This window comes from Canis lupus, chromosome 1 (genome assembly GCF_011100685.1).
Source record: "Canis lupus familiaris isolate Mischka breed German Shepherd chromosome 1, alternate assembly UU_Cfam_GSD_1.0, whole genome shotgun sequence".
Taxonomy (NCBI): Eukaryota; Metazoa; Chordata; class Mammalia; order Carnivora; family Canidae; genus Canis; species Canis lupus.
This window is the reverse complement of record NC_049222.1, coordinates 107015768-107031024: the sequence shown is the minus strand read 5'-3', so window position 1 is coordinate 107031024 and position 15257 is coordinate 107015768. Positions and strand designations below refer to the sequence as shown.

Genomic DNA, 15257 nt, shown 5'->3' with positions numbered 1-15257 from the left:
TCCACACCGCCTGGCTGGACGGGGCGGGGCTGCAGGTGAAGCACACCGATTGGATCTTTCTGAGAGAAGGGGCTGGCAGAGCAAGGTGTTAAGGGGGCGGGCAGGGCAGGGAAAACGGAGGAGGTGGGACTAGATATGAGATAGAGATCTGATTGAACTGAAGAAAGGAGCGGGCGGAGCAGAGGAAGGGGACACGTCCAAACTATTTAAAGACTCCTGACAGGCATGGGGGAGACGGTCCTGATTGGACAGAGAAGGGACCTAAAGCGCTGGCAAGCAGAACCCGGTGGGGAGGGGCGGATGGAGACAGCCGGGTTGGGTCCTTAACTCTGCTTGGTCGCGACAGGGCGGATGCTAAGAAGAGGCAGGGCCTAAGAAAGTTAGAAAATCGTCTTAATTGGGCTGGGAGAGTGAGGGGGCGATACTGAACGAGGGGCGGGAGCTGGAAATGAAGAGTAGAGAGTACTTTCACGCGAATGGCACTAGGCTGCCCTGAAAGGAGGAAGAAGGATGGAGACCCAGTGAGAAAGAGGGGACATTAGCGAGGCCTGGGAACCCGAGAGTGTCTGGCTAGGACTAAGAAAGAGGGCGAAGTGAGGAAGGGGAGGGGCCGGGGCTGCCAGCTTGGCCTGCTTAGACAGGGCTGGGCCGGGAGAATGATGGTCAGAATGGAGAAGGTGGGTGGGGTCTACGAAGGGTAGAAAACCTCTTGAAGGCGCTGTGGGAAGGCGAGACTAAGGGAGGAGCGGGGTTCTAAGAGGCTTGGAAGCAACCAGGCTAGGCGGGAGTGGGGCAGGGTTCAGAGTAGAGAAGGAGTAATGGGGACGCTACGGGGAAGGTGATACCTGCAGTGTACAAAGCTACTGGGCTGGTTGGAAGAATGGGACTTGGAATGGGGAGTCTTGGGGCTCAGAGAACCGGGGAGAGAGTCATAAGAGTCAGCGGGGCTTTAGATAGAGATACAAGAACTTTCAACTGGTGATGACAAAGGGACCAAGTCTACAAAACAGCAGACTGCAGACTGGAGAACCAGGGGATGGATGAGGACCGTTGAAGAGGGAGCCCTAAGGGCTGCGGAGGGGAGAAACCTAGGAGCAGGGAAGCCTTAGACCAGGCTGAGGAAATAGGGCGGGGCCAATGAGAAATGGGGAGGAGCTAGGTGGCCGATCGTCCCGGAGGGAGAGGAGATACGGAGAGCTGGGCGGGGCTAGCCGAGGGGCGTGTCCGGCCCCGCCCCCCCGGCTGGCCAGCCGCCGAGTAGCAAGGAGCAGGCGCTGGGGCGGGGCCAGCGGCTGCTGCCGGGGCTGCGGCGGGAGGAGGCGGTGCCTGCGGGAGCGAAGGGGGAGGGTCAGGGGCTGCAGGCTTCCTCCCGCTGCACTGTCCCTGGCCCGCCGCCTCCCTCTGCAGGTGCGGCGGCTGGTTCGTATCGCCTACCCACTCACCCTCGCTCCCGTTTCTGCGTCTCTCGATGTCTTTCTCTCCCCTTTCTCTGAGTTATTTGTCCCCTCGTCTCTGTCCTCGCCACTCTGGGACTCTGGCCCATTGTTCTCTGAATCTGTCCCCCCCCTCCCCTGAGTCTTTGCCGCCTTCGAAGGCTCAGTCTCTCCTCTCCCCCAACTGTGTCTCCTTCCCCTCACCCCCAGTCTCTCCTGATCTCTGTACCTTTTTTTCAGGAATTTGCCTCTCTCTGGGTCTCTGTCCCTCCTCGTTGTGTCTCTGTCCTCCATGCCCGAGCCCCCCGCCAGCCTGTCCCCTCTCTGGATCTCTGTCCCTCCAGCCCTCTGTCCCTCTTCGTGCCTCTATCCTCCACTCCCCTCTCCCAGTCTGTACCCTCCACCCCGTCCCTGCTCATTCATTTGCGTTTCTGTCCTCCTTGCTCTTGTTCACTGATAACGTCCCTCCCGGTGTCTTCTTCCCCTCCTCTGTAAAGTGCCTTTTCTCCTTCTGATCTTTCTCTTTCTCCGTCGCCTTATGCGGGTCTCTATCCCTGCTCCCCGTGTCTCTTTCACCCCCTCTGAGTCTTCATCCCCACTTCCTTGGGACTTTGTCCCGCTGTCCTTTGGTTCCTGACCCCCCCCATCACCCCCTTTAACCCCCATCCTGGCCAGGACTCGAGGCTGCGTCACTGCGGAGAGAGTTGCAGAAGTGGGGCCTGTCCTGCAGACCAGGGAGGTAGTTTCCCTCACTCCCCAGACCCTGGGCTCCCCCACTGCCCGCAATTCACTATCCTTAATCCAGTATCCTTGGGCAGCCCTCAAGCCCCCAGTGGGACCCAGGAAGGCAGAGAAAAGACATCGGAGCTTCTTACTCCTCTCTGCCCTGAATTCTGGTGTATCCCCAAGCAGAAGCAGTGAATCTTGAGGTGAGGGACTGGGCTTAGGTTGAGGCTTGGGTTGAGTTAGTTTTCTGAGCAAGTTGGGAGTGGGGGTGGTGGCTGGAACAGGGGTTGAGTAGGCACTGAGGGGGGGGAGTAGGGGCTAGAATTAGGACCTAAATCAGCCACCCTCACTTATATCCTCTCCCCTCCCCCCAACTCTACTTTTCTCTTCTGCTTTTGACAGCAGCCAGGCACGGGATCAAGTTACCAAATCAGCATTTTTTTGCAGAGGTCAGAAGGTGTGGGAGAAGGTGTGAGGGAGGGGAGGGGGCTGCCACAGGGGAGAATATGGGATAAAACTCCAGATTAGAGACCATGTGAGCAAGGAGGAAGACCCCGGGCAAGGAATAACAGAATAGTCCAGACTCCATCAGGCCCTGGGAAAACTGAATGCCATCCCTCCTTCATGGCCCTCCCCAGACCCTACCAGGATATGTGGGGGTTTTGTGAGCCTTGATTCTGTACCCATGGGGTAGGCTTCTGGAGGCATAATGTGGGCTCCGGTTATGGGGTACCCAGCCCTGCCAACAGGCTAGAGGGAAGTGGACTCAATTTTTGGCGATAGACACCAGTAGGGTGTAAGCCAATGTCTGTCCTCGTCTTCAGACCTTTCCCACCCTTCCTCCTTCCCAATCTATCCTTTCTCTGGTCCTCCAGGAGCAAAATTACTGAAAATTCCAAACTCCTACATCCGTCATCCGCGGCGCCCTCTCCTAACCCTCCTCCCCCATTCTCCAAGGCGCTGGAATTGGGAAAGGGTCTTCCGCTTCGCGATTTCTAGGACCCCAGCCTTGTGCGTCCGCTCCCATTCCCATCAGATTCCCCAAATCTAGGAAAGAGTCTCCCGAACACTAAAGCTGGAAATATGGAGACTCTCTACCTAGGATCCATGTTCCCCTAGACCCCTCTAAGAACCTTGGCCCCCAAAGCTCGTTATTAAGAAAGAATCTCTCCGCTGAGATTTTTGAGTCCCCATCTCCCGGGTCTCCCGCCTCCAAAACTGGGATTTGGGCCGTCTTACCGCCCCCGGACCCTGTGCCTTCTCCCCCTCCCCCGTACTCACCCCAAGTCGAGGCGGGGCGGGGATGGGGGGAATCCGGGGCTGGCGTTGGGGGAGGGGTGACCCAGCCCCGGCAGCTCAGGGCAGCAAGAGGCTGTGGAGGGGGGGAATGACATCATCGCCGGAGGAGGGACAGCACAGCTCCCCCCAACCCGGGGGCTTCAAGCCCCGCCTTTATGGCGGACCCAGGGGTCTCCGAATCCCAAAGGGAGAGAGAAAGGAGATGAAGTCTGCGGGAATCATATTCCATCCCCTTAAAACAAGGGTTGAAAAGCCCTTTACGATTTAGCCACCACCCCCCACTGCCACCTGTCGCTGCCGTCGCGACCTGTCGCCTCCCACGCATGTTGTGGCTGCGCCCGCCCCCGGCAACAGGAGAACGCGGCCTGGAATACAAGGTCCATGATGCTCCGCGATACCGAGCTCCTTTTTCTATGGGCGGCATAGGCGAAGGGCTTCATGGGATTCGTAGTACAAGACCCTCGCACCGCTGTGAGCCCTGCCCTGGAGAAAAGGAGTGATACCTTTCTCCTTCCTTCCTCAACTCCAGATTGTTGAACACTAATTTATCTCTCCAAAAATAGTGTATTAAAAAAAAAAAAAGGAACCCAGGTAGGGTCAATGTAAATAACGGATTTTTACTGAGTAGCTGGGCCTCGGCTACTACTCGGTGCGCAGGCGCCTAGCCTGGGCGCCAGCCGGAGAACTGCGCCTGCGCGGACCCACCCCCTTGTGGTCCGGCTCGTAGAGGGCTGGCGCGCGCCAAACCCACTCGGGCACCGCCTGTTAGGTTTCCGCGGTCGAAGACTGCAACGTGGGCCCCCAAGAAGACATCGCCGAGAATCCAGAGGGGCCCTGTGGGCGGAGGTATGTCCAGGGCCTGGAAGCCAGACAAGCAGAGGCGGACACCACCCCGAGCAATCTGCAAGGCGACAAGACAGGCCGCTCAGTGCGTGTCACGCGCACGGAACCTCCTCTTCCCTGGGAGCCAGAGCTTTGCCCTGCCCACTATTCCGGGCACCAGAAGTGTTTCTGGGGCCTCTGCTCCGGCCTCGTGACGTCTCATTCCCAGCTCCATCCTCTCAAATCCCATCTTATTGTATCACTCTGACTTGTGACGGCCACCTACCTGGATGACATAGTCCTGGGCCGTGAGGTTAAACCAGACCCCCCCAAGGAGGAAGGAGATTGGAGGGAGCGTTGGGATTTCTGAGCACTGGATGAGGTACTGAAGAAGAAGAGGAACAAGTGGAATTAGGTACTCAGGGCCTTGTATGGTCAAGCTCTGCTGCCTTCTCTGGCCTTACTGGCTCTTCTGCCCTCATGTAATTATTGCTACTTCCTTTAGGCGCCCTTTTGATCAAACCTTTTACTCCATCCACCTGTAGATCAAAAACTGCTAGCCCAATGAGGCGCATTGAGCCCATGGTGTATCTAAGTTGTCTTACACTGTGTCAAAAATGTGTTGAAAATTATTTACCAACTGTACACCACGGTGGTACAGACTCCAAGTGATATCCTTGGAGTCTGCTGCTGTGCAACCTTAGACGAATTGCTGAACCTCTCTGTGCCCCGTTTCCAATTTGTAGGTGTAGTTGATGGTAATACTTCACAGAGGTGTTGTGTAAGAAATAAATGAGTTTGGAAAACTGCCCGACACATAGTGTCATTATTCACAAATCATGAGGTTTCAAATAATGTTTTCAGCTTTCTCCCAACAAAGCATAAGATCTGACTTTGCCTACATGGAAACATGGCTGGAACTGAGTGGCTGGGAGCTGCCCTTTTTAGATTGATGGGGCACCTGCTTTCTAGTTTGCCTCCAATCCCACCACTCCCAACTACCTAAGAATACAATATTAGGTTACTGTAAATGACTACCAGGAAGTTTATCTTCCTTAAAAACCAGTACTAATTGCCTTGTTGGGAAGGCAAGGAATGGTGAGAAGTTAATTTCCAGTGTACATCTCTCTTGAGAGATAACAGCATCACAGTATTATTCTAAGTACCTTAAGTGGGTTAATTGATTCAATCCTCACAACATACCTAAGAGGTGAGTTTTAGTGACCCTACTTCAGAGGTCAGGAAACTGAGGCCAAGGAACATTAAGTGACTTGTCTGAGACAGCACAGCTGTTAAGTGGCAGAGCTGGAACCCAACCAGGGTAACCGAGCCACTATGATGTACCTGGTTCCCTTGGCTCATTACAAGTCCACGCTTTAGGCATTTGGCTCAGAATCCCCACAAACTGCATTTTCTCTACCCTCTTAGAAGTATCAAAGAACACAGAGAGCCACAGAAATTCTGACCTGGAAGGACCCTCCCCCCACCCAGGAGCTGCAGGGCCTCGTAGATGTGAGTGAGCAGCTTTTATGTTGCGCTGTGGCCCCCTCCATGCTTGAAACTCTTTGCATGGCTTCTCTGAGCCTCCTTCACTTGCCAGGGGCTCCTCCCCTGCCTCTGGCTGCTCCTGCCCTGTCTCCACATCTACTCTACATGGATGTTCCCCAAGGCTGCTCCTGCAACCTCTTCTCCCATGGCAGAAGGGCTGTCTGAGGGCTGATGGCCCCTAAATATTCCTGAGCTTCCTCCACACCTTCCCAGACACCCCCAGGCTCCTTAGGCTTCTCACTCCCATCCAGCCCTGAATAAACATGCATCGCCATCTCCTCCTGTCCACAATCATGCAGCCGATGTCTAGGAGGTGTCCTTGCTGCCTCCAACTACCCCTCCCCCCCAGCCTGTCACTTAGGATGGGCAGTGCCTTTTGCCCTGGGATACCTCTTAAGCACCTATTCCCACCCTCGGGCCCTAACATGGTGCCTAGTGTTTGCCATCAAAACTCCACCAGACACTGGGTCCTCACCTCCCCCAACAGCAAGGAGAATCCTCCAATGGCTGCATTCAGGGCCTGGATCTCTTCAGTGGGTCCTGTGATGAGGGATGTACCTGTGTCCAGGATGGCAGCACAGCCCTGGGCACAAAGAATCAGCCCAGTGCCCACCTTCACACTGTGAGGGGGCAAGGGGTAGACATTGAAGCCAGTGTCCTAGGAGTCTAGGCCCTCAGCTGTCCTTCCCTCAATATAGGAGCCCTAGCCCCTCCTCCCTTAGACCCAGGAGTCTGGGCCCCCAGCTCCTTCTCCCTCAGACCCAGGAATCCAGGCCCCCAGCCCCTCCTCTCTCAGATCCACGAGTCTGGGCCCCCAGCCCCCTCCTCCCTCAGACCCAGGAGTCCGGGCCTCCAGCTCCTCCCAGGATACTGGAAATCAGGCTCTAGCCCATTCCTCCCAGACCTAGGTGGCCAGGTCCCTCACCGCTCCATGTGGATCTGCCAGTAGGCAGGGACCGTGACTGGCAAGAAAGTGAGGGGTGGGATATAGTGAGCTGGATCGGAGCCACCCAGGACCAGCTCTCCTCCATCCACTGCTTCAGGATCCCTGCAGAAGCAAAGTGCTTTCAGTTTCATGGGTATCTGCCTTGCCAGCCCCAGAAGGGGCCAAGGAAGGGAATTCCTGCCAATGCAAGGTCTCCAGGTTCTAGATGGGGTAAGTGGGATGCAGGCAGGGTCTGATGTTGGGACTGGAAGCAAAGCAAGAATTGAAGAGAAATAGGACTGTTCTTGATGATGATCAGGACCGTAGGGTGCTGGGGGCTTTTTTTTTTTAATAATTTTTTTTATTTATTTATGATAGTCACACAGAGAGAGAGGGGGGCGGGGGCAGAGACACAGGCAGAGGGAGAAGCAGGCTCCATGCACCGGGAGCCCGACGTGGGATTCGATTCCAGGGTCTCCAGGATGACGCCCAGGGCCAAAGGCAGGCGCCAAACCGCTGCGCCACCCAGGGATCCCTGCTGGGGGCTTCTGAAGTGAGGGTGGGGCCTCTAGGTTTGGCTGTGGAAGGTGGAAATCTTGGGGTGGAATTTAAGTGGAGCGTCGGGGTTTGTGAATTGGCTCTGGCCTAGGTGTGACTTGGGTAGAAGTGCAATGGCTTCCTGGGTGCGTGGTGAGACTTTCTGAATTGTAACTCTCACAGTTCAGAGGTGGTAGACTTCCTAGTTGGTTGAGAGGGGCAGGAGGAAGGACGGTGATTTCTGGAAGGGTAGGAAGAGAGGATCTACCCACCGGGGGCTTCCTGAGTGGGTTGGACATCCGGGTAACTGAATAGGCATAGGATTTTATGCCTGTGGGGGATGGGCCTCCAGAAGAAAGGTGGGGACTTCCTGGGTGGTGGGTGGGGCTTTCTGAGCCTGTGGTTGAGCTTCCTAACAGGTAGGTGGGACTTCTTGGGTTAAAATGGGTAACTTCTGGGGCACCTGGGTGGCTCAATTGGTTAAGCATCTGCCTTCAGCTCAGATCCTCCTGGGATCCTCGGATCCTGGGATCGAGCCGTACGTCAGGCTCCCTGCTCAGGGAGAGTCAGCTTCTCCATCTCCCTGCCTTCTGCTTGTGCTTTCTCTCGATCTCTCCCCACTCTCTCTCAAATAAATAAATAAAATATTTTTAAAAAATAAAATAAAATGCATAACTTCTGACTTCTGGAATGTATTCTTTTTTTTTTTTTTTATGATAGTCACACAGAGAGAGAGAGAAGCAGAGACACAGGCAGAGGGAGAAGCAGGCTCCATGCACCGGGAGCCCGATGTGGGACTTGATCCCGGGTCTCCAGGATCACGCCCCAGGCCAAAGGCAGGCGCTAAACCGCTGCGCCACCCAGGGATCCCTGGAATGTATTCTTAAATGGCATTTGGACTTTATGGTGAAGAGGAGATTCCTAAGTTGAGTAGGTAGGGAATGAAGTTTCCTGGTTTGGGTTTGAAACATGGAGCATTTGAAATGATAGTGAGAGGGACTCCTGGGTGGCTCAGTGGTTGAGCATCTGCCTTTGGCTCAGGGCATGATCCCAGGGTCCTGGGATTGAGTTCCACATTGGGCTGCCTGCAGGAAGCCTGCTTCTCCCTCTGCCTGTGTCTTTGCCTCTCTCTCTGTGTCTCATGAATATATATATATATATATATGGAATGATGGTGTGTCTTCAGAAGGTCTTAAGTTTGCTTGGTGAGCGGGACTTTTGAACAAGTGTTACTTATATTGGGTAGGTGACTTGGTGAGTGGAGGATGAGACTTCCTTTATTGGGTAAGGGACTTTCTGAAAATAGACAACCCTACTTCTGGGGGCTAGGACTCATAGGAAGGTAGACCCTTCGCCTTTACCTGTTGAGATAGAAGGAGAAGACAGGCTTATCCAGTAGCCCCTGGTCCACCAGTAAATCCAGCGGGGGCTGAACTCCTCCCACAGCCAGAATGGGGAAACCGAGGCCCAGTATTCCATCGAAGTGGGCTAAAGTGAAGACCAGGCTGGGCTCCCACAGCGCCTCTCCAAAAATCACTGATGCACTCTTAACTCCTCCAATCTAAGGATAGATTCACATGGGCAAATTACTTCTTGGAAGACATAACCCTGAGATTTTCCAAACCAAGGCATGAATCTGGAGACATCTGAAAACAACTCCGACTGTCTAGAAAGCTTTGCTTCCCCACTTAGGAAGCCCACTCCTTTAACCAAAAAGCCCCACCCCCACTTCAGAAGCCCCGCCTCCCACTTCAGAAGCTTCATCCACTTGCCTAGGTAGCTCCACCTCCTAAACCACTTCCCTAAGCCAGATCATATGAGTCTGGCTAATATTAGATCATATTAGAAACATTAGGGTTCTCCCAGGCTCAAGTCTTCCTGGGGTCAATGGTCACGCACAGTCAGCTTGTCCTCACTCAGGATGCCATCTAGCCTCCCAGTTCCATATTGAATGGCAAACTTGGTCCCATTGGGTTGGAATGAGCTGGAGGCTTTGGAGTTGTAGCGGTGGTGGAACCCTAGGACAGAAGATCAGGGAAGTGTCACTGGGGAAAGGGAATCTCCCCAACACCTCCTGCCTTGGTGAACTTGTCACCTGTGAGGGCATGTCAGAAGAGAACAGTGCCTCAGATATCCTTGGCAAGCCAAGAAGCAGCCTCCTCCCCTTCTCCCATCACCCCTGTTCAGCCTTATTCTCCCCCATGAAAGCTCACAGCAGGGCAGACTGAAGAAGTGGCATCTTATGGATGGGACCCAGAGATTGGAGGAGCCAGTGTCAAAGATGACAGAGAAGTTTTGCGGGGGTGTTCCCAGTCCAATTTCCCCATAATACTGGACCTGATGGCAAAACGGGAGAGAAGGAAAATGAAGAGCTTGACTTCTTAAGCGCGGAGAAGGGGAGGGACTCTCTGAGACTGTGACTCACATTCATGTAGTTAGAGAGAGGTACAAAGACAGGGTTATCCCCAGAGGATGGTACCCCCAAACTGGGGGGCACCGTTGGCTTCCCCCATCCCCTCAGTGAGTTCAGGGTCTTGAGTCCAGGGTAGACTCGGCGGAGAGGAATCCTGTAGGAGAGAATACTGACAGTTAGGAAACTACTCTTCCTGGAGACCGCGTATAACAGAATTTCCCAAATAGGATGTAATGACAAAGCAAATGTCTCTATGGCCCTACAGTAACTGTCATTACCAGAAACCCTACAATAACAGCCTCCCAGGAAAACTAACCAAACATATCAAACCATGGTGACAAATTTCCCCCAAAGACTCTACAAGAGTGAGCCATCCCAAACAGACCTTCCCCAAAATCTTTCAATAAGAGACTTCCAATTAAAATAAGTCATTCTCAGGAAACAGATATTCACAAAGGTTTTCGAAGACCCTAAACATAAAACTAGCCTTTGTAAAGATCCTGGCATGCTTCACATCATGATGCTGAAGGCTATTTTCCTCACTATTCGTGGGGGAGGAGAGTACAAGCATCAAATCCCAATTTCACTCTTCACACTAAACTACATTCCAGATAATCAAAGACCTAAGGTGAAATGTAATATCATAATATTGCAAGAGCACTAGAACGAAGTAAAATGTTTCAGTAACTCTGGCTTTTCAAAGCATGATAAGAAGATCAGAAATCACTGGAGAGCCAGACACCTGGGTGGCTCAGCAGTTGAATGCCTGCCTTTGGGCCAGGGTGTGATCCTAGAGTCCCAGGATCAAGTCCCACATCGGGCTCCCTGCATGGAACATGCTTCTCTCTCTGCTTATGTCTCTGCCTCTCTCTCTGTGTCTCTCATGAATAAATAAATAAAATCTTTAAAAAGAAAGAAAAAAATCACTGGGGAGAATATTGATGAGTGGGACTCCAAAATTTTATTTATTTTTTAAAGATTATTTATTTATTCATGAGAGACACACAGAGAAAGAGGCAGAGACACAGGCAGAGAGAGAAGCAGGCTCCATGCAGGGAGCCCGACATGGGACTTGATCCCCGGTCTCCAGGATCACCCTCTGGGCTGAAGGCAGAACTAAACCGCTGAGCCACCCGAGCTGCCCGGAACTCTAAAATTTTAAACCTTTGTACTTCCTTCCCCCAACACACAAAGCTGTTAAAAAAAAAGTTTTAAAAAATCAAGGGGAAATAATTACAAGTTATATGTCAAAGAGTTAATATCTCTAATATGCAAAGAGTTCTTTGCAAATAAACAAATAAGAATAAGATAAACCACCCAGGGATCCCTGGGTGGCGCAGCGGTTTAGCGCCTGCCTTTGGCCCAGGGCGCGATCCTGGAGACCTGGGATCGAATCCCACGTCGGGCTCCCGGTGCATGGAGCCTGCTTCTCCCTCTGCCTGTGTCTCTGCCTCTCTCTCTCTCTCTCTCTCTCTGTGACTATCATAAATTAATAAAAATTTAAAAAAAAAAAAAGATAAACCACCCAGCATTGGGAGACAATTCTCCATGCTTCTCTCACATTTTCACAGAGGGACTGACTACCTTTGCCAAAGATTTCTTTTAATGAACAGCCTTGGGAGAGAGAGTGTCTCCCTCTGGGGCAAAAAGCAAACAGGTTTATAATCCATTATAAAAAGTTCAGGGTCCCTAAACTTAGGGTTCCTCTCCTGTATTGCACCTCACTGCATGTGCAAGTCAAAACCAGCCCTCTTCATCTCACCCTGTGGGTACTGGGGCTCAGAGAACTGATGCCCTGGCTACTACTGTTGCCAGGAGTAATAACCTGTCCTTGTCTCTGACCTAGGGGTCTTATGCCTTCTATGAGCAGCCATGAAACTGTGGCAAGCTAACTTCACAGTTCTTGACATTTGGTAGGAAAATAGGCAAAGGACATAAACCGGTAATTTGCAAAAGAAATCAAACCAATTTCTAAACAATTAACATCTTTTTATGTTAGATGTTGAACCCCAATTGTCATCAAAGGAATATAAATGACAAGAATCAGAAACCTTTTTTGAACCTGCAAATTGGCAAAGAACTAAGAATACTCACTGTTGGCTAGAGGCTTAGATTGATATAAAACTCTCTGGAGGAGGATTGGGCAAATATATATCATAGAGTTTAAAATTGTACACACCTCTCAACCCAACTTAATTTCAGTGAATTCCATCTACAGGAGATCACTGGACAAGTGCACAAATATGTTTATGAGGATTTATCTAATTTTGAAAACTGGAGATGAGGCACCTGGGTGGCTCAGTGGTTGAGCATCTGCCTTTGGCTCTCAGGTCATGATCCTGGGGTCCTGGGATGGAGTCCCACATCGGGCTCCCTGCAGGGAGCCTGCTTCTCCCTCTGCCTTTGTCTCTGCCTCTCTCTCTCTGTCTCATGAATAAATAAATAAAATCTTAACAAAAAAAGAAAACTGGAGATCAACTAGGTAGGACTTGGCTCTGTGATGGAACATGCATAGAATGGAGTCCAATCAATCACTAAAAAGGAGAAAGGAGATCTTTATGCCAGTGGTTCTCAAACTAGCAGGAAGAGGAATCACCTAGAGCAATGGGCAAAGTTTTTTGTAAAAACTTTGCCTGCCGTTTGTCTCTGTTGGAACTGCTCAACTCTTACTAGTATAGCACAAAGGCAGTCCTAGACAACATGTCTGGGTTTTGTCAAACTCCATTTGCAAAACAAAGACAAAAGCAAAACAAAAAAACAAAAACAAAACAAAACAAACAAACAAAAAAAACAGGTGGCAGGATGAATTTGGCTGTGGAGCTTGGTGTTTGCCAACCCCTGACCTAGAGTTGAAATTCAGAGCTTGTAGTTTCTGATTGACTAGGTCTGAGGTAGAGCCTGAGAATTTGCATTTCTAACAGGTTCCTGGGTCATGTGGATGCTGTTGGTTCTGAAATAACTCAGAGAACCACTGCCCTTTGCCCTGGCTTGGGAAATGGTTGTGATTTATTAGGTTCAAAAAGCAGCTTAGCAAACATCCTGTGCAGTAATATTTTTGTACCTTCTTATTGTCATTCCTGAGAGCCGTGCTCCCTCCCTCACATCTTTGCCACACACTCCCCTGCCCCCGCTGCCATGACCAATCTTTGAGAGGCTCAAGAATGTCAAGTGGAGAAAATGTTTCCTGGAAGAGGACCCTCCTTCTCCCCATCAAGAGTTCCAGGAGATGGGAGAACAGAGGAGAGGAAGTGAGAGGTGGGGGAGAGCATCAGGCCAGGGGAGCGGGGAGGTCACTGGGGCCCCCAAAACTGGACTTCCAGAGACCTAACCAGTTTGGAAGATGTGAATCTGGGGGAGTCACAGCTCTGAGTCTCCAAGATCTTGTTGGGCTAGGGGTGTGGGGAGTTGTATGTCTGGAGACCCCAGGACCAGTTCATCAGAGCTCAGGGTGGCATCTGGAGGGTGCTCCCAAAAACTTGTCAGGAAAGGGGAGAGAATGGGGAGTCCCCCAGTTGAAGGTCTCAGAGTTGGAAGACCTCGGACTAAAAGGGTTTCCCTAAGGTTTCGCTCTTAGTTCATATGGAGTAGAAGCCCCGCGGGGATGAGAGCCCCTGTTTGGAGATCTGCAAACCCAAGAGATAGGAGTCATGGGTCTTGAGGTGCCAGGTTTAGGAACCAGTGAACTAGGGGTCCCAGACTTAAATGGCGAGAAGGGAGAGTCTGTCCTGGATTTGGGGTGGTGATAGGGTCCCCAGTACCGGATCAGCGAGGCCCGGGCAGGCTCCACGATCAGCGGCAGTGGCAGCAGCGGCAGCAGCAGCGCTAGCGGCAACATCTTTAGGGACCCGATGTAGACGCTTCGGTTCTTTCCCCAGAGACTCCACCCTGTGCACCGCCCACCTCCGGGGTCCGGAGGCGAGGTGACCAAGAAGTGAAGTCTCTTAGCGGGTGAGGGAGGACGGAGTGGAGGGAGGGTGCGGTCAGAAAGCGGCAGGTGTTTTTGGAGGGATGTGTGGAGTAGTTTTGTAGGGTCGCCAGAAGGGTCAGCTCGTGTCGTGGGCTCGCCTCCATCGCAACTCCAAGTGGAGGGAGGTCTCCTGCGGCTCCACCCCCATCCCCCCTCAATCCTTCAGGTACTGTCGCTTTTATTTGTGACTTTCATTTCACTTCACTTTTCTGAGACTCATTAACCACAAGAGTTTTCTTGGGCAAGCGAAGAGATGGGCGGGCTTTGTGAAGATGAAGGATCTGGAGGGAAGGGGAAGAGGGTTAGACTAGAGGCGCTCTGTCTCATAAATGGGACCCCCAACTCTTAAGAGGTTTATTTGGAAAATTCTGAAACACACACCAATAAAAGTAGCCCATAGCCCCATCGCCATCGAAAGAGCATCAAAATAATTGGCAGTGTCTTTATCTCTGGGCCTACCACCTTTTTCATTAACTAAATTTCTCAAATATTAAATGAGCATCAGAAAAATCTGGTTAGGGACGCCTGGGTGGCTCAGCGGTTGAGTGTCTGCCTTTGGCTCAGGGCGTGATCCCGAGTCCCGAGATCGGTCCCACATCGGGCTCCCTGCATGGAGCCTGCTTCTCCCTCTCCCTGTGTCTCTGCCTCTCTCTCTCTCTCTCTGCATCTCTCATGAATAAATACATAAAATCTTAAAAAAAAAAAAAAAGAAAAGAAAAAGAAAACTCTGGTTAAAAGGCAGATTCCTTGGCAAAACGCACCTCCCCCCACCTCATTCCCCCCTCTTCCCCCCCATCCCCGCCCAGGGATCCTGATTCCAAAGACATAGAGCCCAAGAACCTGCATTTTTTCTTAAGATTATATTTTTAAAGATTTTCTTTATTTATTCATAAGAGACACAGAGGCAGAGACATAGGCAGAGGGAGAAGCAGGCTCCTCAGAGGGGGACTCCGATCCTGGAAACCCAGGATCACACCCTGAGCCAAAGGCAGAGATGCTCAACCACTGAGCCACCCAGGTGCCCAAGAACCTACATTTTTAAAAAAAAATTTTATTTATTTATGATAGTCACACAGAGAGAGAGAGGCAGAGACACAGGCAGAGGGAGAAATTCGATTCCGGGTCTCCAGGATTGCGCCCTGGGCCAAAGGCAGGCGCTAAACCGCTGCGCCACCCAGGGATCCCCAAGAACCTACATTTTTAAACAAGCCCACTGATCAGGGAGCTGCAGGCCTTTCTAAGAAACTATTTGACGTGTTGGTTTTCTAACTTAGATTTACATATCAATATCAGCTGGCATGATTATTAAAGTAAGTAAAAGCAGACTTTACTTATTGACCAGTAAGGTTTCTTTGTCTTCAGTTAACCATATATCTTAAGAAAAATTTAGATGTAAAAAAAAAGAAAAATTTAGATGTAACTTACATATAGTAAAATGCACAAATTTTAAGTGCATGGCACTATGGCTTTGTTTATTTTCCCTGACAAATTATTATGAAAGATTTTTCAAGTGGATAGCAAAGTTGAAAGAATTGTATGCCAAACCCCATTACATACCACCTCGGTTCTACAGTTCACTATTTTGCT

The 15257-nt window shown here is 51.2% G+C and overlaps 1 protein-coding gene and 1 long non-coding RNA gene across 3 annotated transcripts; one reads left to right on the top strand and one right to left on the bottom strand.

The window, feature by feature from the left end:
• Nucleotides 1-1310: 1310 nt before the first annotated feature.
• Nucleotides 1311-5094, top strand: LOC119870938. 2 transcript variants are annotated; one of them, XR_005354510.1, is made up of 2 exons: nucleotides 1311-2362; nucleotides 2565-5094. It is a non-coding gene; the product is annotated as an uncharacterized LOC119870938 (long non-coding RNA). The 2 variants fall into 2 exon arrangements; XR_005354509.1 differs by having other exon boundaries at nucleotides 2562-5094.
• On the bottom strand, nucleotides 4051-13793 carry NAPSA (napsin A aspartic peptidase). Its single transcript, XM_038528104.1, has 9 exons — nucleotides 13462-13793; nucleotides 9716-9857; nucleotides 9504-9627; nucleotides 9190-9308; nucleotides 8652-8851; nucleotides 6754-6876; nucleotides 6304-6448; nucleotides 4567-4665; nucleotides 4051-4359 (listed from the first exon to the last, which is right to left on the bottom strand). The coding sequence occupies exons 1-9, from the start codon at nucleotides 13536-13538 to the stop codon at nucleotides 4120-4122; spliced, it is 1269 nt and encodes a 422-aa protein (XP_038384032.1). The 5' UTR covers nucleotides 13539-13793; the 3' UTR covers nucleotides 4051-4119.
• Nucleotides 13794-15257: the final 1464 nt, after the last annotated feature.